The sequence below is a fragment of the Sinocyclocheilus anshuiensis genome, unplaced genomic scaffold (assembly GCF_001515605.1).
Source record: "Sinocyclocheilus anshuiensis isolate Anshui unplaced genomic scaffold, SAMN03320099.WGS_v1.1 scaffold431, whole genome shotgun sequence".
Classification (NCBI taxonomy): domain Eukaryota; kingdom Metazoa; phylum Chordata; class Actinopteri; order Cypriniformes; family Cyprinidae; genus Sinocyclocheilus; species Sinocyclocheilus anshuiensis.
Genome location: NW_015551065.1, coordinates 359834 through 387495, shown reverse-complemented (window position 1 = coordinate 387495; position 27662 = coordinate 359834). Strand labels below are relative to the sequence as shown.

The 27662-nt window shown below is 35.2% G+C and overlaps 3 protein-coding genes across 3 annotated transcripts; 2 read left to right on the top strand and 1 right to left on the bottom strand.

The window, feature by feature from the left end:
* The first annotated feature begins 1195 nt into the window (after positions 1 to 1195).
* On the top strand, positions 1196 to 10201 carry LOC107662056 (prosaposin-like). The gene is made up of 10 exons (XM_016451918.1): positions 1196 to 1354; positions 1701 to 1750; positions 2903 to 2974; positions 3383 to 3499; positions 3763 to 3900; positions 7188 to 7268; positions 7402 to 7585; positions 9209 to 9339; positions 9823 to 9900; positions 10011 to 10201. The coding sequence occupies exons 1-10, from the start codon at positions 1303 to 1305 to the stop codon at positions 10038 to 10040; spliced, it is 933 nt and encodes a 310-aa protein (XP_016307404.1). The 5' UTR covers positions 1196 to 1302; the 3' UTR covers positions 10041 to 10201.
* A 580-nt stretch (positions 10202 to 10781) lies between these two features.
* LOC107662055 (U4/U6.U5 tri-snRNP-associated protein 2-like) lies at positions 10782 to 21836 on the bottom strand. The gene is made up of 13 exons (XM_016451917.1): positions 21630 to 21836; positions 20551 to 20632; positions 20370 to 20464; positions 20000 to 20136; positions 19667 to 19819; positions 16865 to 17090; positions 14382 to 14456; positions 14042 to 14109; positions 13672 to 13860; positions 13293 to 13435; positions 13045 to 13180; positions 12863 to 12949; positions 10782 to 11143 (listed from the first exon to the last, which is right to left on the bottom strand). The coding sequence occupies exons 1-13, from the start codon at positions 21679 to 21681 to the stop codon at positions 11090 to 11092; spliced, it is 1497 nt and encodes a 498-aa protein (XP_016307403.1). The 5' UTR covers positions 21682 to 21836; the 3' UTR covers positions 10782 to 11089.
* On the top strand, positions 21384 to 27307 carry cunh2orf68 (chromosome unknown C2orf68 homolog). Its single transcript, XM_016451919.1, has 5 exons — positions 21384 to 21400; positions 22115 to 22233; positions 23765 to 23880; positions 24484 to 24629; positions 26366 to 27307. Exons 2-5 carry the CDS (start codon positions 22124 to 22126, stop codon positions 26486 to 26488), a joined length of 495 nt encoding a protein of 164 aa, XP_016307405.1. The 5' UTR covers positions 21384 to 21400; positions 22115 to 22123; the 3' UTR covers positions 26489 to 27307.
* The last annotated feature ends 355 nt before the right edge of the window (positions 27308 to 27662 follow it).

Sequence of the window (27662 nt, the reverse complement as noted above, 5' to 3'; positions counted from 1 at the left end):
CAACCAATCAGAATCAAGGACCGGAACTATCCGTTTTATAATGTTACAAAAGCTTTTTCTTTCAGATAAATGCTGATTTTTAAAAAAAATCTTTCTATTCATCAAAGAATCCTGAAAAAATGTACTTAACTGTTTGAAATACTGATGATAATAATAATGATAATAATAAAAATAAAATGTTTCAGCAAATCAGCATATTAGAATGATTTCTGAAGGATCATGTGACACTTAAGACTGGAGTAATGATGCTGAAAATTCAGCTTTGATCACAGGCATAAATTAAATTTTTTAATATATTAAAATAGAAAGCAGTTACTTTAAATAGTAAAATTATTTCAAGATATTACTGCTTTTACTGTATTTTTGGGTCAAATAATGCGTGCGTGTGTGTGTGTGTGTGTGTGTGTGTGTGTGTGTGTGTGTGTGTGTGTGAATATAATATTTATCACGTGGGGAAGAAGCAATCAATCTACATTTTAATAATTTGTGATGGTGCTTTTTATATTGTGTGTAAACGATAAAGAGACTTGTTTTATGTTGAAAGCTTGTCATTTACCATCACCTCCTGGATGGGTCCTCATCAGTGTCCTGGTCCACCTCACCCTGCTCCACCTGCTCTCCCTGAGCTTTGATGGACTTGGGGCAAAAGAAACAAGAGAAAAAAAAGAGGCAATTACCTCCGAAACCCCTCGTTTCCTACTTGCGTTTTCTGCCTCTTTTTCTTTGGATTCGCTCTCCCTCTCTCCTTCCCGCCTCCCTCACTGATAACCACAGGCTGAGACGTTTCGTCAGGACGAGGGTGGATCTCCGCCGTGTGGTCGGTGGGTGTCAGTGTTGTACTGGGTTTGTTGTTTTGTACATTATTGTTGTTCAATAACCTTTCATGTGTGTGTCTGTCTTGATACTCAAGCAAAATCTCTTTTGGAGGAAACTGATATTTCCTTAAAATAAAATTACCAATAACTTCCAAAATTAGCCCCTCCCTCTGTGCATGGCGCCCCTTAGTACAAGGTAAATAATACAAAAAAAGCCCATAACCTATGACTATCTTACCATACATAACTAGATAACAATAACCAATGAATGGTAAGGTTTTTTTTTGTCATGTAAGGCTTTCTATGCAAATAGACCTATCTAGCGAATCAGGAAGATTGTTGCTGGCTGGTGATTAAACTAGCTACTTCCTCATCAAAAAACTATAAAAACATTTGGGCGGCTCATCAGTTGAACGCAGAGGTTTGTGGTATATTATTGACTGCAGTGCAAGAGCACTTATCACTGCAGAGCACTGATTAAAACATCATGCCGTTTGCCTGCATCACTTTTTTTCTCTTCACTTCTACCTTGACTTTAGGTAAGAGTTTTTACATGATAAATAAAGCTGACTATATTTTGCATGACCATAGCAATTAAACTGAATCATTAAAACGCTTAATATTACTAAAAAGGATTAAGCTAGGAGTTAAATTAAGGTTTAATTTATACTTAAATCATTTTATAATGCATAATCTTTTTTTTTTTTTTTTAATTAAGACTTAAATAATAGACTTCAATGTATTTCTTTGCTTTAATATACCTCAAATTAGCTCTTCAATTTTTCGAAGGCAGTCGATTTCCTGGTGTTTCAAAGTCAAGTTGTTTCTATAAAACTACAAAATATTAGTTATTTAAATACTTTACATGCTCTGGCTTCTCTGTAGGATGGGCAAGAAGTGTAGACACAGAACCACAAACACCCAGCCTTTCCATGGTGAGTGACCAATGATTGAAAAACAACAACTTGCATGTACAGTAAAATGCTGATAAAAATAAATATTCTATGTGGATCAGTTCGTTTACACTGTTCATAAACTGAGAATGCTGCGACTACCTGATTACATAACCTATATTTTTGTTTATATTATAAACTACTGGCATACACTGTCTTAAGTTAATTTATATAATTATATTTAATAGACTTTTAATTTCTAATTTTTTTTAAACGAACGACCAGTTTTCGCTTTCGGGTCAACAACACCTTGAAGAGATTACTCTTAATACTGTTTTTTCCCCATGGAAAAAAAAAGGCAAATTGAACATACTAGACTAGGGTGTAATCAACTGAATTTACAATTATTATTAATATTATTATTATTATTTACCAAAGGTCTTATTTACTTATTTAAATATATGTAAATATGTTTGTTTGTCTATATAGAACCTAGTTGTTTCTGATCATTTATCTTTATTTATTATTTGCAAGTGGCTGCTAACTTTATTTCTTATGTTGCACAATAGCAGTGAAGGTCTTGCTAATAACATTACACATTATTCCTCATACAGGTACATGCTTGATCCAGATCTAAATAAATAACACATAAATCTGGAAAGCATCACATCAATAACATAGGTTCGGGTTCTACTGAGAGTACTTCATCAGGTTCTACTCCACTTGGACCATTAGTAGATAAATTGTCAGTATGTTACATTTATTATCCTGTCTTATGAATACTATTTGTATAAGGTTGGTTGCAGGCTGCAGAATGCTATACTTATATATAAGGTAGGTTGCAGAGAATTGCAACTCATAATAGATCATATCAACATCTGTGAACTGTGAAACTTAAAAGAAGATCTGAGAATATTTTACACTTCCTTCTTTCTAGTAAAGATAGATTTCTCTTTCACACATACAACCCTAAAATAGAGGTTGTGGTTTTATGTTAGAAACAGTATCACATGGTATACACTATTCCTTTGCACATTTTACAGTGCAGCCAACAAACTAAGCACTGAAATGCATTCATATTGAAATTTGGTTTAATATCTAGTCAGGTTTTATTCATATTAAATCAAATAGTCCACAAAATATAACTTTGATGACTGTAAGTCAACATGATATTCCACTGTCCTCATTCTTTAGATGAACATGTGCACCGATTGCAAGAAGATTGTACAGTTGTTGACAGAAATCCTCTCCAATCAAGACTCACAGGTGAAATTGTGTTTATGATGTTTACTAATACTTAGATTTCATTCATATTCATTGAATTTAATTGAACACTTTTGGTAAATCAGTGTTTAAGTCGTTTTAGTCCATAGTTTGAATATACCTTTTCTTTATTTTCTGCCCAGACCTAGTAAATACCTTCTGTACAACACAATCTCATGGCAATTCATATCTATTTTCTGTTTTAGAGTAGTGAAATTTGCAGTTGCATTATTTTCAAACTAAAAAGATAGTTTTGCTTTCTTAATGGCAGTTAAGCCATGTGAGGTAGTGTTTGTCACTGTAATAAGTTGCTTTGTATTGATGTTTCCACTGAATTTCATTATTTAAGCTCATTGTTACGAATGATTTGGAGTTGTTTGTACAACGATCTTGATTGTTCCCTTTTCACAGCATCTCGTTGAAAAAGCCCTGGACAAGTTTTGTTATGAACACCCCGTCATCCCTTTGTGTATGGATGGAGCAAAGACATACGTACATGTGATCATCAGACATTTCAGTGCATTTGCAGTGAGTACTTCTCAGTTTAACATCATGACAGTGGGTGATTTTAGAAGCCAGAACAATTTTAGGGGTTTTATTTATTATATTAAACACTTGGCTGAATATAGCAGTGCTATCCGACTACAATGGAGATTTATCATCCAAGATCTGACTTAATTTCTTTCTTAAATCTAAATATCTAAAATATCTAAACATGAGTAATATATTTTTTTTACATTAATAATAGAATCCATTCACTAAAAAACGGGATGTTTTTGCCCTCATCACAGAATCAAAATGGTGACATATGCACAGTGTTGAGACTGTGTGGCAGCCAGTCTAAGAGAAAAGCACCATCAGAGCTCACCATTGGCCTGAATGAGCATGGTTTGCTCTATGCAAAACCCTCAAGAGGAACCAGTCAAGAGGTACGAGTTAGGTCAAAGTTTGTGTGTGTGTGTGTGTGTTTATGTATAAAAGATTTTGAGGATTTTTTTCCAACATCCATCTTCAAATGGGATTGTTTCATTTCTTAAGTTGCTTGCACACTTGGGGACTAAAGATAAAAGTATCATGGCATGTCTGTCAATTGACTTAATGAAGCTGCTTAGGGGTGGACAATACAACCAAAATCTTAAACCGTAATATTTTAAACATGGCAGTGATACACATCACCTTAAACTTTTAAAAAGGGGGGTTTCGTAGCAAGGTTCTTTTGGTTTCCCAAAGAACCTTTAAGTGAGCAATTCTTAAAAGAACATTTTTGAAGAACTTTTTAATCATCTTAAATAGCCTACCTTTTTCCACTATAAAGAACCTTTTGTGCAATGGAAAGTTTACATGGATGTTAAAGGTTCTTCATGGAACCATCATTGCCAATAAACAGAGCCCAGTAGATTACTTACAAATTGTAGTCCATCACTGGTTACAGATTACATGATGAAAACTGTAGTTAGTAACGTAATCCAGGTTACTCATTTTAGGTCATTTTTTCTGACTACTTTTAAGTTACTTTTAGATAATTTTTTATTTAACTTGTTTTAAACCTACCATTAAACATACCATATTGATATAAAAAACAAAGAGAAATAGGTCACACTTTATATTAGGTGGCCTTAACTACTATGTACTTACATCAAAAAATAAGTACAATGTACTTATTGTGTTCATATTGTATTGCAAAACACTTTTGCATTGAGGTGGGATACGGGTAAGGTTAGGGATAGGTTTGGTGGTAAGGGTAGGTTTAAGGGTGGGTTAAGGTTAAGTGTCCCTGTGGCTCAGTGGTAGAGCATTGCGTTAGCAGAGCAAAAGGTCGTGGGTTCAATTCCCAGGGAACACACATACTGGTAAAAAATGTATAGCCTGAATGCACTGTTAGTTGCTTTGCGTCTGTTAAATGCGTAAATTATTATTATTAATTATTAAATTAAGGTGTAAGGGATGGGAATTATAAATGTAATTACAGAAATTAATTACAGATGTAATTACATATAGGTATTTTTAAAAATATAAGTACAATGTAAAAACATGTATGTACACAATAAGTGCATTGTACCAAATGATTAATTTAAATGTAAGTACATAGTATTTAAGGCCACCTAATATAAAGTGGGACCGAGAAATAATATACATTAAATTGTTTTTATATCAGCATCATAAAATGCATTAAACATTCCATTAAACCAGGGTTTGCCAAACTGGGCTGTAAGAACGGCAGTGGGTTTGTGAGTAAATAAAAAGCTCATGATTGATTAGATCATAAAAATGTAAAGTAAATAATTTTAACACTTGAACAATAAAAATATAAATATTTAATTTGTATTACCTGCATGTCAGTGTGACCATTAAGCACCCTCCAACTGCAAACAATGCAAATGTGTTGTTAATTTGAAATATTAACTTCCTCAGAGATATTTCAAGTTAATATTTCAAGTCAGAGGGGTTTAGCTGACAAAAATCATTTGGGAATCCCCGAATAACATTAACAAACATTAATAAACATGAAAACAATGACATTAGATGCCCAAAGTATTTCAGGTTTGAAATCTTGTTGTCCAGAATCAACAGTTACTGAAGGTTACTGCATATGAAGACATATTGTTTCACAGCTATACATCACCAGTGTTTTACTTGCATAATTATTTGTTTCACACACACAGTCCAGTTGCTTAAGAGGAAGCAATGTATTGCAAAATTATTTACATGATAATTCTATATTATGAGTATAGTCAACGCTAAATGGTATGACACAGTAGGATCTTTACAGAGGAAATTTCCAAAGAGAAAATGGAGAATCAATAAATTATGAATGATTTACTGCCATTGTGGGAATAATATGTAATCATGTAATCCATAACAAGTAACTGTAATCTGATTATGAGCATTATAAAATATAATATACTGTTATGAGTACTTGATTTTTGGAATCTAATTACGTAATCCAGATTACATGCAATCCTTACCCAGCTCTGAAAAGCGTTTATTTTAAGAGTGTATAGTACTTCTATCTGAAATATGTTTGTCACTACACCAAATGTTATTAATTGAAAACAAAACCATGCAAATGTCATTATACTCAATATTACTGCGAAAAAAAATGTATTACATGTATAACCAATTTTACCCACATACATACCGTACACTCAAATGAAAGGCGATAACTACTATAGCAGATCTCATCTGGTTGGTCATTTATATCATCGCTAACAGTAAACTATTCTATCGCTCAGCTCTAAACTGCTATTTATAGCAGGTTAGAGCTTAAAGGGTTAGTTCACCCAAAAATGGAAATTAGCCCATAAATTAGTAGAGAATCTATGCGTTTTTGTAAGAACAATATCCATATTCAAAACGTAATAATCACTTTAATGTAGCTTGTGCTCACTGTTGTACACGGAAGCAGCTCCGGGCGGATGACGTATGAGTTCAGCTTTGCGCATGCGCCGCTCAGAAGTGACGCATGCAGAAACACAGAGGAGAGATCAAAACAAAACAGCGGTCACTAATTAGAAGTACAAAACGAGGATTTGTAAAGAAGAATGTCAGAGGATTTCGATATAAGCCAAGAGGAGACTGGTTTTCCTTTGCTAAAGTAAGGAAACTTTGCTTCCTTTGCTCCTGTAAACAAACGTTGGTTTTCACGAGGCTCACAAGCGCATGCGCAGAGCTGACCTCGTACGTCATCAGCCCGGAGCTGCTTCCGTGTACAACTGTTGGTGCAAGCTACATTAAAGTGATTATTACGTTTTGAATATGGATATTTTTCTTACAAAAACACATCGATTCACTACAGAAGGCCTTTGTTCACCCCCCGGAGCCGTGTGAGACACTTTTTTTATGGATGGGCGCATTTTATTTAACTGTTTTTGGACTGATGCATGCAATACCCGCTGAGTGGCATTAAACAGCTTGAAAGACCAAAGACAATTTTTTATATAACTCTGACTGGATTCGTCTGAAATAAGAAAGTCATATACACCTAGGATGACTTGAGGGTGAGTAATTTATGAGCTAATTTTCATTTCTGGATGAACTAACCCTTTAAGTCATTAAGGTAAAACAAACTGCTTTGAAACAATGTGTATTGTGTAAAAGTGCTATACCAATATATGACTTATTTAATAATGGACTGGTACTGTAAATACTCCAAAAAGGTCTCACATTTAATAAGATTGCCATGACTCTCAAGCTCTACTACTTCTCTTTTTCTTAGGTTCAAGTCAATCCCATCTGTAACTTCTGTATTTTCTTCATAAAGACAATAGAGAGCATGTTGCCTAAAGAGAGAACTGAAGTAAGTACTCTTCTGTTGGAAATCTCGTTCACATTTTAAGAAGTGTAAAATATTCATAATTTTATTAATCCCCAAAATGCCTGAATATAAACTGCTCCTGGGTTCTTTTCCATTTTGCTTGTTTGACTTGTAGGAGGCTATAGTGAACCTTCTGGAGAAAATCTGTGACTATTTGCCTTCACAATATAAGGACACATGTAACAACTTCATAGAAACGTACGGGAAGCAGCTGATTGATCTGCTGTTGTCCTCCCTCCCTCCACATGCCATCTGTACTGCGCTGGGCCTGTGTCTTTTCCCAGAGACACCACTGTCATGTGAGTAGCATGAGTGACAGCAGAGTAATGCGATCTTTCTTCCTGTTCAAACAGAACTGTACAGCATGGCACAAGCAATGCCAAGGTCATGGTTGCGATTCTCAAGAAAAGCAAGAACTGAAATTTGAAATAAAAATGTGCACCTTGAATTCGCTTAGGATAGAAGCATCTGCCGAATCAATGTAAATCTTAAGGCAATTTATAAAAATGTTACATTGTGGTCAATTCATATGAATTTGTGCAATCACATTCATATGGTTTCTGCCTAGACTTCATTGCAGTTAGGTTTAGGGGGTGGAGCTTCATGCTTGATTTTTATTTATTTTTTTCTAAAAATTGCATGTTTTCAAATGTATCATATCACATCGTTTCTCGTTAGATTGGGATGTTTAATGAGCAGTCTTATTGCAGAAAAAAAAATGTAAACTTTGGCAATCAATACAAATCTGGATGTTTACAAAATATTACCTAATTTTATCTTTTAATTTTTTGCATACTTATTGGATCTTTCTTTTCAATTAGGCAAATCACTTGCACATGCACTGTAAAAAAAAAAAAAAAAAAGTAGCCTACTGATAATTTGTTGCCAGGATATAATCTATTAATTTTATGGAATTACATTTCCGTTAACCTTAAAATACAAAGCAATGGCGTGCAAAATTCAAAATACAATTTGCAAAATATAACCTACTTTTTAAAAAAAATAGCTTTCACATTATTTGCACACACGCTGTTGTCAAAGACTTTAGATATTCGAAGACAGTGCACTTCTGTTACTTGAATGAATGGGAGAAAGTGCAAAGCACAATATGGCAGAATAGTTCCGCCTTCTGAATAAAAGAGCCAATCGCTTATTAGTAAAGTCATCGCGTCACTGCAGCTGTGTTAGAAGCTCCGGTTGTTGTAGAAACAATCAGAATTTAACTTTTTAAAATGCTATTTGAGCATTAAAAACAACATTTGTGATGCAGTTGTCATATTTCCCTATTGATTTCAAACATGAAATTTAATCGTAAGCTTGGAGAACAGCTTTGGAGAATTTTTGGTTTTGATTTGGTTTCTCTATTCAAAGAGATAGGAGCTTGCATGAAATAGCTGCCTTAGGCTAATGATACACGGGGCAACTTTTTGAGCAATTTTGCTGGGCAACTTTTTTTGAACAATGTTTCTTGGGCACTTTCCCATCGAGAATGGGTAACAAATTTCAATCTGGATACTTTAGATCAGTCGTGGGCCCTGTGTTTCACCTGGTTGCCTGTTGACGGCAACATTAACCAAAGTTGCCCCATATCATCAGCCTTAGTGGTGTTTCAAAGATGGCTGTCAAGTAAAATGACTTTCCTTAAAGGGACTTTGCCGTTTTGTTCACATGGACACACAAATCAGGCTGCATGCAGCTACTGTGTGCATGGACATTAACAGACTGTGCTGATGACAAAAAATACAAAGAGCAAAACACTCAATGTGACTATAGGTGGTACTGAATTTGAATGGTATTCTGACTTGGTGCTTGCTGTGGAAAAGTTTTTCTCACACCAGAATTAATTGGAGAATCATTCTTTCTGTGTGTAAATTACTCTGAGATGATTCTTAATATGAATTTTATGTGTCTGTCCTCTCTAGTATCAGACTGCGAGTCCTGTAAGATACTTGCAGTCCTCTCCCGGTTTCATTTGGGTCACAATGCCACTGAGATCCAGACCTCTGACCTGCTCCAGAAGATGTGCCACCTCCACCCTAATGCTATTCCTCGAGTACACAACCACAATACATTATAAAAATCCTTGTTCTCACTGTATAGTACTATGCACTTACATAAAACTGTTTGGTAGAATGCACTAATGTTTATATTGTATTGCAAAACACTTTTGTCACTATCAGGTTAGGTCAACAATGTAATTATAGATGTAATTACAGAAACTACATATGTAGTTGCATATGCAATTACATAGAGGCATTTTAAAACTAAGTACAATGTGAAAAATGCATGTACACGATGCATTGTATTAAATTATTAATTTTAATGTTAGCACACAGTTAGAGACACGTGAAGTGGGACCAAATTCTTTTAAATATCTATATGATTTGAGCAATGAAGGATATATTGAAAGCTCTTTCAGTATTTGAATTGACACATGTGAAGTACTCAAAGACTATCTGACACAATCTCCTGCAGTGATGTACAATAAAATGCAATGGTCTGACTCTTTGGAGTGTTTCTCCTTGTTCTCTCCTAGTGTGAAGGGTTCGTGAAGCTGCATGGCCACAGGCTCCTGAAGAGCGATGGGAAACAACCAGCCCTTACTGCATGTGAGGTAATAACTCTCATTTTAATTAACTTTACTTTGGGGCTGTTGAACACTTCATGTGTTCTAGGAGGACTGGAGAGATTCAGACATGAGTAACTTTTTTGTGTTATCAACAGGAAGATTACCTTTGCAAGGGACCCAAATGAAAGTGATCGTTCGAGCAAGACTCAGATCAGAAAAGCAACAACTTTTTACTGTACTTAACCAAGCTTTTTCTATCCACTCCCCTTGCCACACATAAAATCAAGTGAAATTTGAGACATACAGTAAATGTGGAGACAATGACTGTTCAATCAGTTTCAAATAACCTTCATGTGCCAATTTGTATTTAATGTACCTGTACTTAACTACTTCCTATCAATTATGTTATTATGTTTATCTGTATTTCCATACTCTGAACCTCACCGAGTAAACATTAAACTAGTCAACTTAACATAGGAAATCCTAAAGTAGCTTGCATTTAGTGTAAGATTATATAAAATAATTATTTCCTCACATTGGTGTTAAAATGACAAGAAATAAACTGTACAGATTAATATTTTGAGGCATTGTACGCAGCTGATTGAGAGAAAACGGAATGACATTTCTGTTTGTCAATTCAAATGAAGGCCTTAATAATCTTCTCTAATATACCTGAAAACATTTAACAAATCTCTCAAAAAAAAGGTATAATACCAGAATTCATCTGATACAGAATATCAGATGAATTCTATTCATTTCACCAACAAAACCATACATGTTTCTTTTCAATTTCCATTGAATTTCAATTTAGAACAACTCTAGAACAAACGCAACATCAGATATGTTCTACTTTAATTTTGGAGGCTTCAGTCTAGCTTATTATTCACAATACATGTTTTCTAAAGAGCTGAATGAAAGACAGTGTATATTGTCTTAAAAACTTTAATAAAAGGTCTCATCCTACAAACTACCAAACATCACAGGCAAAGGAACAGTCGCAATCAAACTGAAATAATAAAAAAAAAAGGTCACAGCGGAACACAGAAATGTGTTATGTTCACCTTACAGACTTTTTAGCACAGTTACATGAAATTGAACACATCAGGGTTTTCATTTAATGTCTTCTCTCATTGTAACTCAGTCTCTTCATTCTTAAAGCCTTGGTGTGCATTCAGGCCTTAACAGAAATTACTCATTTCATTTACATCTTACCGATGCTGTGTTTTTGGGCCTCCTATGCCCCTGTATGGCTTTCTGCTCCCTCGTCTTTATCTTGTCTCTTCCAAATCTAAAAAAGAAGAATCTGGTGAAATAAGGCTGGGTGATGATGCCTCAAAAACTTCAACTTTCTATGATTTAGGAGATCTTTAAGACATAATACAGGGTTTCTGCCGCTCTTAAAAAGTCTTTATTTACCTTTCCACAAATCAAGGCTTTGAAAATGTCTTTAATCGGAGCAGAAAGTCTTAAATTCATAAAGTCATGACATTAAATGTTGCATGCACCGTAAAAAATTAAATATCCTTCCTCTGTATTTTGGTCTTGTTTTCCAATCAAATTTCATAGTGTCTATTTACACTAAGTGCAAATATCCTGCCTTGTTGGCAGAGGCGATTTACACTAACTCCGCCCACCAATGTGTGATTGGGCTATTCAACACTATAAAAGACAATCATCCAACAACAGCTCCAGTGGCAAAGATGGTAAAGCACATGCTTTTTGATGCAACCGACCCAAGTTCGAATCCACTTTTTGTCTCCCGTTCCAAATCTCATATCACATCGGGAAGGCATTTATTTTCAATAAAAATTATGTAAATAAAAAGTTGAAAATAAAGTATTGGGTAGGGTTAGGGTAGGTGTAGGGAGGGCTTTATTGTCCCAATGAGGTGGCATCCATTTAATAATTTGAATTGAAATTATAATTTACATTCAATGCATTATTTCTTTGTTCTGTTTTATAATGTACTACAATACTGAGGTGCAGATAATTGCCACTATTTGCAATAAGTAGTAGAAATAGCAGAACATCCTGCCATTTTAACAGTGTGAATAGAATCTATAGCTATTTGCACTTAGTGTAAATATCATATCGCTAAAAAATACTGCTATTTTCAATTAGTGTAAATAGAATCCATTGCTAGTGCAAATAGCCACTGCCATAAAATGTTCATTTAGTTTAATGATGTAGTAAAAAAGTAAATTAATAAAAACTATATATTTACCAAAATGTACATATTTAATAATATACATATTACATAATACATATATTTTTACATATGTAAAAATTACAAAAAAACACAAAATTAACTTTAATTAAAAAACTCAAAATATAAACATCTCAAATATGAATTAAAAACTAATTAAAAAAAAATATTAACAGTATCTCAGTGACTAAAATAACACTGGTTGGAAGGTGTCTTCAAACCTGAAGTGTTGCTAATGCTACTTCACTGTGTAGACATCTGCATTTAAAAAACATATTTAAGTATTGAGTTTCCTTCAATTGATTCCTTTCTTTAAAAAAAGGTCTTAAGGTCTTAAATTTTTTAATTTACCTTCATTAAACCTGTAGAAACCCTGTGATACATAGATAAATAAAACAATTTTGGATAGCAACAACTACAGTACCCATATGATTTAATAAGATTAGGTCCACAACAGTACTTCAGTTAAAATATTTCCTCAAAATGCATAAAAATAGAGTCAAGAAGAAAGAGGGAACCAGTACTTCTGATAATCGACCAGTGCTGAAAATAACAAAAAAGGAGTCTTGTGTTTAAAAGGAAGCTAATTTTTCATTGGGCTTTTTTGCACGTGAAGGATGACTTGTGAATCATGGGTCTTGCAGCTGCTGCATGACCAAAACATCAAAAGCTAGCAAACCAAATCAGGTTTCTGCCAACAAAACTACAATTTTCATGTAATACCCACTTATTGATAGACATCACTCTCAGCCACCCTTCATCAACTTAGCGAATGACAAATGTGAGTAATGAGCAGCAAACCTGAATGTACGCCTCTGAGAGCGTGATCATCTGTGGAAGGATATCAATCACCTGCAGGTCCTGAAGCTCGTACCACTTCCCTGTGCCCTGTCAAACATCACAAACCACCCACATTATACAAACCATCCCAATAACAGTACTGCCACGCTCTGAATGGAATCAAGTGCTGGTGACATACTCACATGATGCAGAACATGAATCCTGTAGGACCCTTCGGTGGGTTTTCCATCGTGAACTATATTGGCCACCAGGTCGTAGGTGGTGATCTTCTCTGTGGCCTGCGCCTCTTCTGTCAGGTACTCGCGCAAATCAACATTCCTATTGTGCATGAATGTTTTCACAGCAAAAATATTTCAAAATACATTTACAGAGAATATAGAAATGTCTAAAAGAGTGAATTTATTTATCCTTAGCACTGGTGGTCACATACGTGATAGGGAAGTTGACAATAGTTGGGTTCTTCTCCACAAAGAAGTTGTTCTTTGTGAATCGCTTGATGCAGAAGACGAGGTACGGAGGAAGTTTGGTGAGCTGGAACCTTTTCAGAAAGTTCTCTTTGTATGTCTTGTACTCCTGTGACAAAGTCAAAGGTAATCATTTATTAAATAATATAATGCATATTATTTTACACAAATAAAAATAAGTATATAACATTTTACATGAAAAGACTTTAATTAGCATAACCAATATCTACAAAAAAGTACATGTGCCATTCAAAATGTTGAGTGGATAAAGAAAATAAATAACCTAACAAATTATATTATACAAGCAAACCAAAAAAAAAAAAGAATGTGAAAATGAATTCACACCTTCTCATTGTTTCCGTTGAACTTGGCCAGGATGTTGAAGAGAGGAACCTGAGGAATGATGAGCTGCTCCTTCTCATCTTTGTAGAGAGGTGCGGTGGGCAGATCCAGCGTCAGGTACAGGAAGGTGGACTCAGACATCTTCTCCTGGTACTCGTCCTTAAGCAGAAGGGCTTCTTTCTCTTCTGCAGGCTGTAAGAAACAAGCACGTAAACTTATAGCATTTCTCAAAATACTGATTTTTTGGATGCTAGCACAAGTGTCACTGTTCCTACGGTGCTGTCAATCCCAAAAAATAACAAAGAAAGGCTTTCTAAACTGCTTAAATGGTTTAAGCACAAATCAGACAGTTATTAATGTAAGAAACACATACCAAATCTGGATGAGGAAGCTTCTTTGAGAAGATTCGCATGGACCCCTGAAACACCTTGGTGATGATGGCTGTAAAAAAAAAAAAAAAAACGCCAACTGAGCCGATTTCATCCTGTACTTATGAAGATACACCTCAGAACGTGAACTAGCACACAAACACACACCTCTTAAAAATCTACATCAAAACAAAACTCACAAGTTTTCTTCTTTGGCTGTAAAAAAAAAAAAAAAAAAACGCCAACTGAGCCGATTTCATCCTGTACTTATGAAGATACACCTCAGAACGTGAACTAGCACACAAACACACACCTCTTAAAAATCTACATCAAAACAAAACTCACAAGTTTTCTTCTTTGTCCCACCAAGAGCACCATGCAATGCATTGAGAAACCAGGACAGAAAGTCAACAGCATCCCCTAGAGGGCAAAAAGCACAACATCAGGTTAACATTAGTCTCGCATAGCCAGACCATAGACTGTAAAAAAACATGGACGTAGTGTCCGTGACGTCACTCGTAGTTTTCCGAAGTGCATTTTTGAAGCCTAAAGTGGGCGGAACTGACCGTCGCCATCTTGGCAGTGCGTCACTCCCAGATAATAGAAAATGGGCAAAAAAGCGGGACGTGGGTGAAGCTGAGGTGCCTGGTTGCTGAAACCACGCCCGTCTATAGTGACAGCAGTGCTGCCATGCAAAGACAAAACACCATAACTTCGTTTTCGGTCAAAAATGAGTTATTGATCATTTTGGGACATATATGACCTCCTTTATCATGTGTATAAGTATCTTGGAGAAAAGCCCTGGAGAAACCAAGGCAGAACACAGTATCATCAGTTACCGCTCTTTGACTTCGTTTTAGAACGCTCAAATTAAGTTACGGTGCTATACATTTGTTTAGACGTTCGTCAATATTACTGTGCCAGCCTGGAGTTATACGGTATTCTGCCTTTATTTTACTGTACATTAAAGTCTGCCGCGTTTAAATTACAGTGTAACTTGTGTACTTTCATACATCTGTCGGCACTTCTTTAGACAAACAAATTAGATAGATCGCGATCTAACAAACTGCTTTATATAACAAAGCACTGTAAACAAGCAACAACGAGATAACTTGGCAACAATAATTAATCGTAAATAATCTTTAAAGGTTTATTTTTTTCAAATGCCAGCTGTCAGTGTAGGGCTACCCACTTCTGCACATGTCGAATGCCATGACAGAATATCACATAAAATCAGTAACTGTTCGCAATTAAATCTGTTTCCTAACTTTTCTTGTAACTCGATAAAAACCATTGCAATGAACGTCATTGGAGATGTTCTGAGCATTCTGAGCGTTATTTATTCCTGCTGGCGTTCACATCAATCCACAAGTCGTTCTTATAGTTTAAGCTATTTTCATTCAGCTCTATGTAAAAACAATAGGCTAACTATGTCTTGCATCCTTTAATGTTAGCGAACATCGCAAATAAATTGGTTGCAAAACGGTATCCACACACGTTTAACTTTTTATCTGGTTGTTGCGGTCAGAAAAAAAAACTGAATCACATTACATGTTATAGCCTAGCCAATGATCACTAGATTTTATACAGATGTTACTATAATGATTCTGTAAATGGTGATCAGCACCCAAATATTGTATATAATGTGGAAGCTACTGCCTTTTGCCTTGGCGGGACATCTCACTTTTTGCAGACAGTGCAAAGGCAAAGTACCTACAATAACTTCAAAATAGCGGTAAAAATCAAGTTTGAGATCATTTTCATTAAAACATCTAATTGCCAGATTTCCAGTGTCCTACCCATAATTAATTTTTCTGGACAAATAAAAATCTTTAACGCCATTTTTCTAAGTTTCACAGTCTAGCGAGTTTCACTCTCTGGAGCAGAGCGGCAGTCCACCTGTCGCTCAAGTGGCCACGCCCTTAATTATGCAGAACTTTAAGGCTTAATATAATTTAAACGGATGAGTTATAAAAAAATTCACCCCCCTCACAGTTGTCATGAAGGGAAAAATTAGCTATATAGACCAAAACCACTTTTTGTATCAGGCTGTATTTTTTTTCTGCTGTAAAGTTGGGCATTTTAACATGGGAAGTCTATGGGACTGACTCCCTTTTGGAGCCAGCGTCTAGCGGCCAGTCGATGAATTGCAGTTTTAGTAACTTCCATGTTGGCTTCACGAGACAGAGCGGGAGGTTGCCGCTTGAGCCAGACCTTCAGACTGACGGCTGAAGGTCTGGAATCCATGGCAGCTTTCATTGGCCAAAGCCCGCCCATGAGGCGGTTTGACCGACATGTCAAACAACCAATCACAGTTCGCTTCGTTCAGCGTCACGTTTCGGGGCGTGGAAATGTCGCCACAATAACAGACTGGTGTGTAAAACTCTCGGACGTATTTTAAAGATTCTATGCCGCGAACTTTAAATATTTCACATACTTTTGAAAATCCAGCGTATAGTTGATAATGATAAGCGCTCATTGTCACAGTTGTAAACACGATGGCTTTCTTCTTTCGTGAGGGGGTTTGGTGCCACGGCATCTTTGTTTCCAGGCGGAACGTTAAAGAACGAGACACACACGTCTCCCGGAAATCCTGTATAATTCAACCAATCCAATGACGACTTCGAAACTTAACATGCACAAGTTCCTGTCTAATAAGAATAACAGAGACTGCTGTTTGATTGGCATACTACTAGACTATTCATATTACACCACTTTCTGAATTAAACATGCAACAGCAACATAATTTGACAACAACCTAATAACAGCTTATTTGGCAGTGTGCACACAGCATTCAGTACAGTTGTATTCAGAATTTGGTGTTATACCTTGTTTAGTGATCTGAAAGGTCTTTTTACTGCATAACACCACAGCCTGCAACATCTCATGTGGCGACACGTGGGCTTTGAAGTTGCGTGGGTTCCAGAGCTTGCGCATCAGCTCCCCAAAGCGCTGCACCAACAGAAACATGATGTCACCCGGCGGCCGGCGGATTCTGCAATAGTTGTCCTCCTCGAGGAAGTAGTTCCGTAGAGGCGGCACGTTTGACAGCGCCTTGGGAAAAAAAAAACAAGTGGTGCCATAGTACACTCAAAAAAATATTTAGGCCTAAATGTAAGATTCATGTATTTGAATTGCATATCGAATTTTGAACCATTTGGATTACATTGTTTTAACAAACTGATAAACCTAATGTAATGCATCTCTCTCAGTCAGGTAAGATTTCTGCAATAGTACTATTAAACTAAATGCGTAAAAATACAATATAACCAGGTTTATATATTTTTACTATCAATAAATCTAATCTCAATTTCAAATTTATTTGAACTAACACAGCTAGTCATATTTTAATTGTTAATTTTTTAAAACTAAATAAATGTATTTTCATATTGAACAGATCTATGCCAATTTTAAGCAATAGAATAAATGGATTTTGAAAGTGTGATTGTTTAAATAAAATCAAAACTTCAATATTTAATATGCCATGTCTTCTTTGAGTGCGGAAATCTTACCCGTTTCATTTATGTATGAGTCAACCCCTACATTGCGAGTAAATCACTCGCATATGCGACTAAATCTTCACTCTGGGTGACTAAATGATGTCTAATATTAGCCTCCGGCTAATAAATTCTCAGATTTTACTCGGCAGTGTGTGAGCTGGAGGCTAAGTATAAGTTTAGCACAGATATATTTTCACTCACAGTACACTCTGCCTGAGCGCTTCAGAGTTTCACTCTCAGTTAAGCGATCTGTGATATTTTTCAGTTCATCTGAATGGATGCGCAGCGCACCTGTATTTCGCATACCGTAAACTCTAGAGTGAAGGCGCACGACTCACCGTCGCTTTGCTTTTTTCTCACACGCAAAGAGAGAGACAGAGCGAGAGAGTCTTACATACCTTGCAGAATTGATGCGCTACATGCAAAATATATTCTCAAAATGATATAACGATATAGTTATTGTCTCTCAAAAGAAAGAGTCAACTCTGAATCATTTAAACGAGTCGTTTTTAAAACGAATCCCAAGCCGTTTCATGTTGACGTCAACATGAAACATTAGCATATTGCCTGCCCACTTGTTGCGCGCTCAGACCCGGGAAAACTTGAACAAACGCTACTTTATCAGGCATTACAGGCATGATGAAATGAAAATGAGACCAATCGACCAATCACTGCAGATTAGCATCACGCAAAGGAGGGGTTTGGAAAAAATGAATCGTTGAATCGTTTGGGAGTCGTTGAGCAAATAAGGTAAAAATAAATGCATATTATAAGACAATGAAAGTGTTTTTTGACCTTGCATGCATGTCAACCTGTTGTTGGGGACTCCCAAAACCAAAATGTGAACCTTTCATAACCCATAATAGGAGCACTTTAAATGAACAACTACATTGTAACAAGAGACACCATGAAATAAAGTGTAAGCAGAGTAAAAATCAACCCACAGATGGCTCACTTAAAGCCATATCATTTAAGGCCGTTTCACACTGAGGGATCCAAAAAAGTGAGGCGAATCGCCGACGAACGTTGCTTTCACACCGAGCGCGAAACGATTGGTTGCCTTCTGCTAATTCACGCCTGCACGCTAGGTGGCGCCAACCAACAATGCATTTTTCTTCAGATATGCATCTCGTATATGGATTTAACATCGTCCACTGCTCAATATACAGCATTAAATTAAGATATAAAGTTTGGTTCTACACCAGAAACACAAACTATCCATAATGCTTACAAGAAAACATCTTAAAATACAATCAGAAGTCGCATCAAGCCACATTTGAAAATGTATGTACATTAAGTATTCATGTTTTTGCTTAAAACCCACTTTAAACCATCATCGAGTGCTTGTAATAACTTCCGATTGTGATCTATATTTGATTTTGATTCTATAATAAGCAGATACATGCACTCTTTGTATTTTTAATAATGCTACACTGCTTATTATCATAAACATCCTTTATTGTTATAAAAATACCATGAGCTGCATGCAAAACACATACAGAAAATATATTGTCATAATCATATATGTCTATTTGCTTTCATATTTCATGTGTAGAAATATATTTCACTCGATTTTTTTTTTATATGGAATATCTAGAGTGTTAACACGCTCTGACTCATAACACTCGCACACGTGGAAGAAAACGGACACTCCAGATCACATAATTCAGTGGAGAATTAATAGAAATTATATTAAGAACATGTGAGAATAAATCTGTTCTCAGATACCAAAGATAACAAGAACTCGGCATCCACTCTTGGAATCGCTTGGAATACTCTTCTTCGGTGTTTGTTTACACTGGTTTTCGAAACAGCACCACCACTCTTTGCCTTTTTGTGCAACAGCAGCTGCTCCGGGCACGTGATCTCAGCTCAAATCTGATTGGACGGCCCGTTGCATCGCGGAGCGACAGGGAAAAAAATCGTCACACAGGACCACAAAAAAATCGTAACTTTTTCGCGCTGCGAATGATTGCGCCTGGTGTGAATAGCCCCATAGGGATCTATTGTTTCGATTCAAAAGCGTCATCGCGCCGAATTTTCACGTTCAGTGTGAAAAGCCCTTTAAGCTGTGAGAGGAGAAAGCATTTTAACATAAAAAATAAATAAATACCTGGTTGATCATCTTACCTGCAAAACCACATTAGCATAGTCATTGGCCTTGATATTATTGAGACCCACAATTCCTGGCAGATAGGTAGTGCCATCGTAGGCTCTGTACAGCTTTCCATGCTTATCCAAACCAGCGATGTGCTGTTTGGTGAATGTGGGTTTCAGCACATACTGAAATAAAGAAATGAAGTAGAAAGAATCAGAGATGTTAGTCTTTTACCATCGTTGTTCTATAGCACATGATTTGCTGAGATAAAAGTAAAATGTCATTGCTTTTACCAATGTAATGAGACAAAATAGTAATAATATACTGAATTAAGGAAACCTGTGTCAGAATTTGAATGTACTCACCGTAATGTCCTCTAATGAGGAGTCAATAATCTTATAATTGTCTGGCAGGCAGTAAAACTTTAACGTGTGGAGATTCAGGAAAACATGGTGTGTGAACTGAACACTGTGGATGTACGCGTGAGACTTCTGACCTCGACCTGACAGAAATAAAATACAACACGGAGTAATGTGCTTCAAATTTACACTGATTACATAGTCAAACTGAGGTGCATAAGCTCAGATAATATCAAATATATTTGGATTTTTAATATTAAATTATACAGACTACACTTTTCAAAATGACAATGAAACACACCAGGGAAATTTTGTGACACTAACTTACAAAAACTAAGGTTAAAAAATTTAAAACAAGGTTACCTGTCACACTTACCTTGGAAATATTTCCCACAGATCAGACAGGCATAGACATTAATGTGTGAGAGAGAGATTGAACAAAGCTTCTCAAAGTCAAAATCCAAAACACTCCTAAGAAAAGACAAGAACAGAGTGAGTGTTATAGTAGAGGAGCAATAGTGATTAACAATAATAAACACATTCTTAGTCATAATTACCTGTTGATCGTGTCCAGATATGGACAATGGCGGCTTCTTTTATCTTCAAAACCATGAGAACGACCGATTTTCACACGCACCTCTGAAATTAAGCGAAGACCACATGTAAAAACCATGTTGAATCCTGTTTTCAGTTTCAAGTCAATAACATCAAAACATGAAGATCTCTATTCCATTCAGTGAGGATTTCTCAGCTCTGAAAAGGGATATCAACACATTAGGGTGATAATATGTCCCCATTTTCCAGGGACAGTCCCAATTTCTAGTGTTTGTAACCAGAAAAGAGCCCCATTTTAAAGAAGCTTCAAAAAAAGGCCCGCAAGTACACTGCAAAAAACCCTGACCAACATAGCCTCAAAAAGCAAAAAAATAAAATAACATTAAAAATTTGAATGGGGAAAAAGTATTTACTGTATACAGTATATACAGCTTGTTCTACACAATCAATTTTTTTTTAAATATTTAACAAAATGTTTACTAAATAAAATGTATTTTTTAAAGTCACTTTTCTGGTAATATAATAAGGTTTTAATGTCTTTTCGGTTAGCAATGATTACTATTTACTATTTTTCACAGAGTGATTTTTGATGACATTTTTTAAAGCCAGTTAGGTTCAGTTTAACCCGCAAACATCACAATCAATTATTAATTATAATAATAATATATGGAACCCACAGCATAAAAAAAAAATTAGTTTTCACTTAAATTTTGACAATTGAACTAAGAAAAGGTTTCCATTTTAGAAATCACGACACGCAAAACATATGATACCCAGTATCATATGTATATGAATAGATATGAAACACATCTGACCATCTGTCTTCCTGCGCAAAGCACCTTTCCATCACAGGTGAAAGCATATACTTACGATCTCCTAAACATAAATAGCTTGTTTGGTACGTTTTCTCATTTCTAAGTCGCTTTAGATAAAAGCATCTGCTAAATAAGTTGCATAACAGTAAATGTATTTTAGCAACTAACGTTAACGTTACGTTGGAAACATGGGCCTCCGGTGTTCTTTAAACGGTATTCTCTAAACTGCTTCTAAACTATCAAGCTCATAAACGCTCCGAACACACCTTCCTCTTCGTCTTCATCAACATCCCTCTCCCGTTTCACGCCTGCGATCATTTTACGTTTAGTATCAAAATGATTTCTAGTAAAAATCAAGTGTTGAATGAACACTTTTCAAACGCCTTCTGCGAGTGTTACAAAACTCCCGCCCTCACTTCCGCTCTAAAAATCGGTGGCCGTGAACACAATAACCCGGGATCGAAGTAAAATAAACCACTGGCTTTGTCGTGTAATGTACCTTCTGGAGTACCAACTACCTATTATAGGATGTATTTCACTTTATAACATCGAAATACGCACTTTGGGTTATAGGAAGAACAATATACAATCGCAATCGTTTGTAGAAAAAACAAACAACCCCGACTAAGAGTGCGTTTTTTATTGGCCAGCGTGTTTTGTTTTCGGCCCCAGTGTTTGGAGAAATGTTGTAAAGAGAATGATTATCATGGTACTAAAAATTGATTTATTTTGAGAAACATTTAATCTACAGAGCAGAGCCATGGAGGTCCTGCATGATGCAGAGGGGGAGAGTGTCAAATACAAGCCAGGCGGGCGCTTGGACATGAGCCACGGCTTCCTGAAGCACATCAGGAGGAATCAGATCGCCAGGTCTCTGCTCACTCTCACGCGCTAACAGTCAGCTGATAGTGAAGTGGCTAGTTATTGTTTACTCAGTACGTTGTTTTGGATCCGCTTCTGCGAAACCTATTAATATGTAGTTCGCAAGCTTAACCCTGTAATGCCTGATAAATATTGGCCAGATAAAAAACAGTTTATTGAACCTTTTACAAAGCATAGAAGAAAATCTAAAAAAAAAAAAAAAAAAAAAAAATGTTTGCATGTGTTTTTTGTTGAATATCATATTTAATACATCAAGATTTGATGGCTCATATAGTATAATATACTACTTGTTTCACTTATGTTTCAGTTTTTATAACCATTTCTTACTATGTGTGAGTAAGTTGTTTTTTAGCATGTAAGTTTGGCAGTGTTATTTTTTAGGATTACTGATAAACTACTGTTGTTTGATTTGTATTTGTTATTTTAATTTCCTTTAATATTTTGAATTGTTTTTAGCTTTATTTTTTGTTTTTCATTTAAATGTTAAGTTTTGACATTTTGCTGTATGCATTTGTCATTTTTATTTAATTTCTTTTTTTTTTTATGTGTATAAGTAGTATTTATAACATTTTAGCTTTGTTTTGGATCTGTTTTTAGTTGTTTTAATACTACAATTGATTGCTTCTGTTGTCCTCATTTGTAAGTCGCTTTGGATAAAAGCGTCTGCTAAATGACTAAATAAATAAATAATATAGTGAGAATATGGAGGGGAAATAACTGTATTATTCAGAGGCACAAACTGAGCAAAAATATGCGATTTGTTGCAGATGCTGACATTGATATGATCAAAATATAAGATGAAATTCTGATAGAGTGTAATGTAAATCAATGAGATCTTTTTAACAAACTACTTGCATGAAATGCATATGAATATTAGATGTCACTCTATATATTTCAGTAATGTGTCGTAATAAGACTATATTTAAATGATTGGTAAACTTACGTCGCTTCAGTCCAATAATGTTTATCCTGAAATATTACTAACAATATAAAAGTTTTTCTTTCATTTACTTTATAAAAATCAGTAAAGATTTCACCGGTGGACCACAAGCTGAAGGAGCACATTTTTACAAATGAATTGCAAAAAAAAAAAAAGGATAAACTATCTAGTGCTGTCAAACAAGATAAATCGTGATTAATGGCATCCAAAATAAAAGTTTTTGTTTACATAATCTATGTGTATGTACTGTGTGTATTTGTATGTATGTAAATGCACACACGTGTATATATTTAAAAAAAAAAGTTTATATATTAAACTATATATATATATATATATATAATATAAATTATATGAATATACATGTAAATATTTTCAAAATATAAACTGTATGTGTGTGTATACATCATAAATATACACAGTACACACACATATATAATGTAAACAAAAACGTTTATTTTGGAAGCGATTAATCACGATTAATCGTTTGACAGCACTAATACTATCAATCGGACGATGGACGGCGCGTAGTAAATTGTGTACAACAGATTAAATATACATTAATGTTTCATCTTTCTACAGGGATGATTATGACAGAGAGGTAAAACAGGCTAAGGAGAAACAGGAGCGCAGACACACCAACACCCCTCGGCGTCCACGAAGACCTGACCGTCAGGTGTACCACCCACGCCACCAGAGTAAGTTACATAGGTAGAAAGAGTTTCATTTATTATTTCACAATGTAAAGTGATGAGTGGTTTTCAACTGGTTTTGTTTTAGGATCCAGTGAGGAGCAACACGGTGCCAAAACACAGATTTTTGACAATGTTGGAAATCCAAAGTAGCAGAATTGTAATTTACTTTCCCAAGACATCGTACAAACACTGGCCTAAGTGTTGTATTAGTATTAGCTATATACCAAGTCTGTTTGTGCCAGAATACTGCCAAATTATGTTTATTTTCACTTTACTTTCCATTTAATGTCAGAACAGACCTGCAAACCACCTGTATGAGAACCACTGCTTTGACAGTACTATTATTTTCACTTGGTAGATTTAAGAAATGAAAAATGACACAATTAAAACAAAATATATATTTTAATAAATTATAAGAAATTAACTAATGCATCTGGATAGTAACTAGCTAAATAGGGATTTATAATGGTAGTAATTGTAAATATTATGGGCCAGGTTGGCAAAGGGTTAAATAATCAAAATTAACAAAAAGCTTGACTTGTAGAGATATGTTGGAGTTTGATGTTTGCCACTGTGCGCATGTTTGGATGATTGGTTTTGTTTCAGATGGATCTGAACCCGGTGTGAATGCAGAGGCAGAGGACTGGAATGAGAGCAGCTCTGGCACAGAGCAGGAAAACACTGGCACAGAGCTATTCTGGCTCGATTATCAAGCTGACAACGGGCAAATAACATCATTCATTGTTCACAAGGTTTGTATTGGGGCGTATTAAGGTTCTTATGGAAGCCCGTTTCTGCCTGTAATTGCAGCTTTTTATCTCACAATTTGGACTTTTTTGCAATTGCAAGTTTGTATCTCATAATTTGGAATTTTCTATTTATATATTTTTTTTTGTGTATTGTGAAAACAAATTCTGAAATGTGAGACAAACTCAGAATTCAGAATATTTTTTTTGCAATTATGAGTTTATATCTTGCAATTCTGAAAAAAAAAATCTCAGTATTTCTCACTATTTTCTCAGAATTATGAGTTTATATCTCTAAATTCTAACTTTACATCTCTAAATTCTATGTTTATATCTCACAATTCTGATATTTCTTATCAGAATTGCAAGAAAAAGAGTCAAAATTGGTAAATCATAAGTTGCAATTACCTTTATTTTTTTATCCCGTGGTGGAAACGGGCTTCCATAAATTCTAATGCATCACAGACTACAATAATTTTTCAAGCTACATGAGTTCCTATATGAGTTTCCTTCATATTGGGATGTTTATCTTAGTAAACAGATTATCGGAAAAAGAAAAAAATGTATGGGTGGGGACTTGATTCTGTCCGTCAGTTGATTGGATGGAGGCAAATATATATAATATATATTATATCAAGCTTTATTCTCATACGTGTAGTATAATCACGTAAAGCGATGTATAATATATATATATATATATACAGCGGTGATTTCTTATTTTTTTACATGTTTGTCACACTTTAATGTTTCAGATCATCAAACAAATTTAAATATTAGTAAAAGATAACACAAGTGAACACAACATGCAGTTTTTAAATGAAGGTTTTTATTATTAAGGGAAAACAAAATCCAAAACTATATGGCCCTGTGTGAAAAAGTGTTTGCCCCCTAAACCTAATAACTGGTTGGGCCACCCTTAGCAGCAACAACTGCAATCAAGCATTTGCAATAACTTGCAATGAGTCTGTTACAGCGCTGTGGAGGAATTTTGGTCCACTCATCTATGCAGAATTGTTGTAATTCAGCCACATTGGAGGGTTTTCGAGCATGAACCGCCTTTTTAAGGTCATGCCACAGCATCTCAATAGGATTCAGGTCAGGACTTTGACTAGGCCACTCCAAAGTGGAGGTCACTTTTGGTCAAATCAGGAAGGGGGCCAACACTTTTTCACACCACTGTATATATATATTTATATTTATCAAATCTCAACTGCCTGATTTTTTTATACTTTTTAACAAAATGTAAGTATCGCCCAGCTCTTTATATGAAGTTGGATATATACAGTGGGTACGGAAAGTATTCAGACCCCCTTAAATTTTTCACTCTTTGTTATATTGCAGCCATTTGCTAAAATCATTTAAGTTAATTTTTTTTCTCATTAATGTACACACAGCAAATGGCTGCAATATAACAAAGAGTGAAAAATTTAAGGGGGTCTGAATACTTTCCGTACCCACTGTATGTTCAACTTTATCACCATGCATACAGTATATAGATGTAAAGCGATATATACTTTATAGCAAATCTCAGCTACATGTATCATTGCAAAAATGAAATTTAAATCTTCTAAATGCAACTATAAGGCATGAAGATACTAAGCTATTATAAACATTAACAATGATTTTGTGTAAAGCAGTATACAATAATTTAAGCTTGACTTTTTTTGTTATTGTTATTGTTAATTGTCATCCTAATGTATGTGATAAAGCAAAAACCAACAATTAAATATTTTTCCAACCAGGAGGACAAGCCAGAAGTTATTGTGGAGCGCGTGGCAGAAAAGAACGTTCTGGACTCGGCCATGAGGGCGGCGCTGTTGGCACGTTTGGGACAAGAAATGGACAAACGCTGTGACAAATGCTGAGAGGAAGAGAGAGACATTTTTAAATAAAAGTGGAGATAAATAAAGTAAATAACAGAGCAAGGCACTGAGACACCGCTGAGCCAGAAATGAAACTGAACTGCATTTCTGTATGATGGCACCAAGCATGCAGCATTCACAGATGTCTTGGAGATCTTGGAGGTCATGTATCCTAATATGTGAAAGTGCAGCTCTTGTAAGAGAGTGGACTCGAACCTCAAGAGAAATGACACTGTTAAGCATGAAATCAATCTTGTTTGATCTAAAATAGGATGTATTTTGGTAATATACAGAAAACAGGACCTGAATTTTTCTTTCAACTGGAAATTGAAATCCTTGTCACTCCTCACTTCACAATTGAGAAAGATGTTGGGCAAATGTTGTGCAGCTTGGCCATGGCGCTTTTTACAACTGAGGTGGCTTGCTGGCACTCGTATTTTAATGGGATTTTATAACTGCAAGATGTACATTGCTTCACTAGGTCCCATGAGTCTGTCTCTTATAGGCTTCCAGATAAGAGTGTTTTAAATACAGTTTAGGCTAAATCTCCACAGTAATCAGGTCAAAAATTAAACCAAACATCAAATGCTTCCAGTCTGTTTAGACTAAGAAGGTTTGAAGGAGTCAACTTATTGCTGTGATGTAGATGCTAGTGGAAATAGCTGAGGAAGTTTAAGCAAAGTTAAAGAATACTAATGAGGTCCTCATTGCTCTGATATGTATATCCATGCATTTGGATATCTGCCTTTTCCCTTTATGTTCATAAATATTTATATTGATATACTGATATGAATATAATCTTTTCCTCTGTTGGTGCTCATGATGTTGTGCAAACTCTCTTTTTTCAGCTCTTCATTGTACAGGTAGATTTTTATTTTTGTAATTGTATTCCAACTGTACTATTGTGTTATTGTAGAGATTACAGCATGAATTCAGATTGCAGGATGAATTGTTCATTCTGTCATACAGACAGATGATGGCAGTGTGCACTATGTTTACATTGTGCAAAAATACATTTTCCTTTAACTGCTTCTGAGTTTCATTCATTGAGCTTGTATTCTTGGTTCTTTTATGCTAGGTACACCAAAATAAGGCTCTTAAAATAAAATTGAAGGCAACAGTTATTAGTGATTTTATATATACTGATATATATATATATATATATATATATATATAT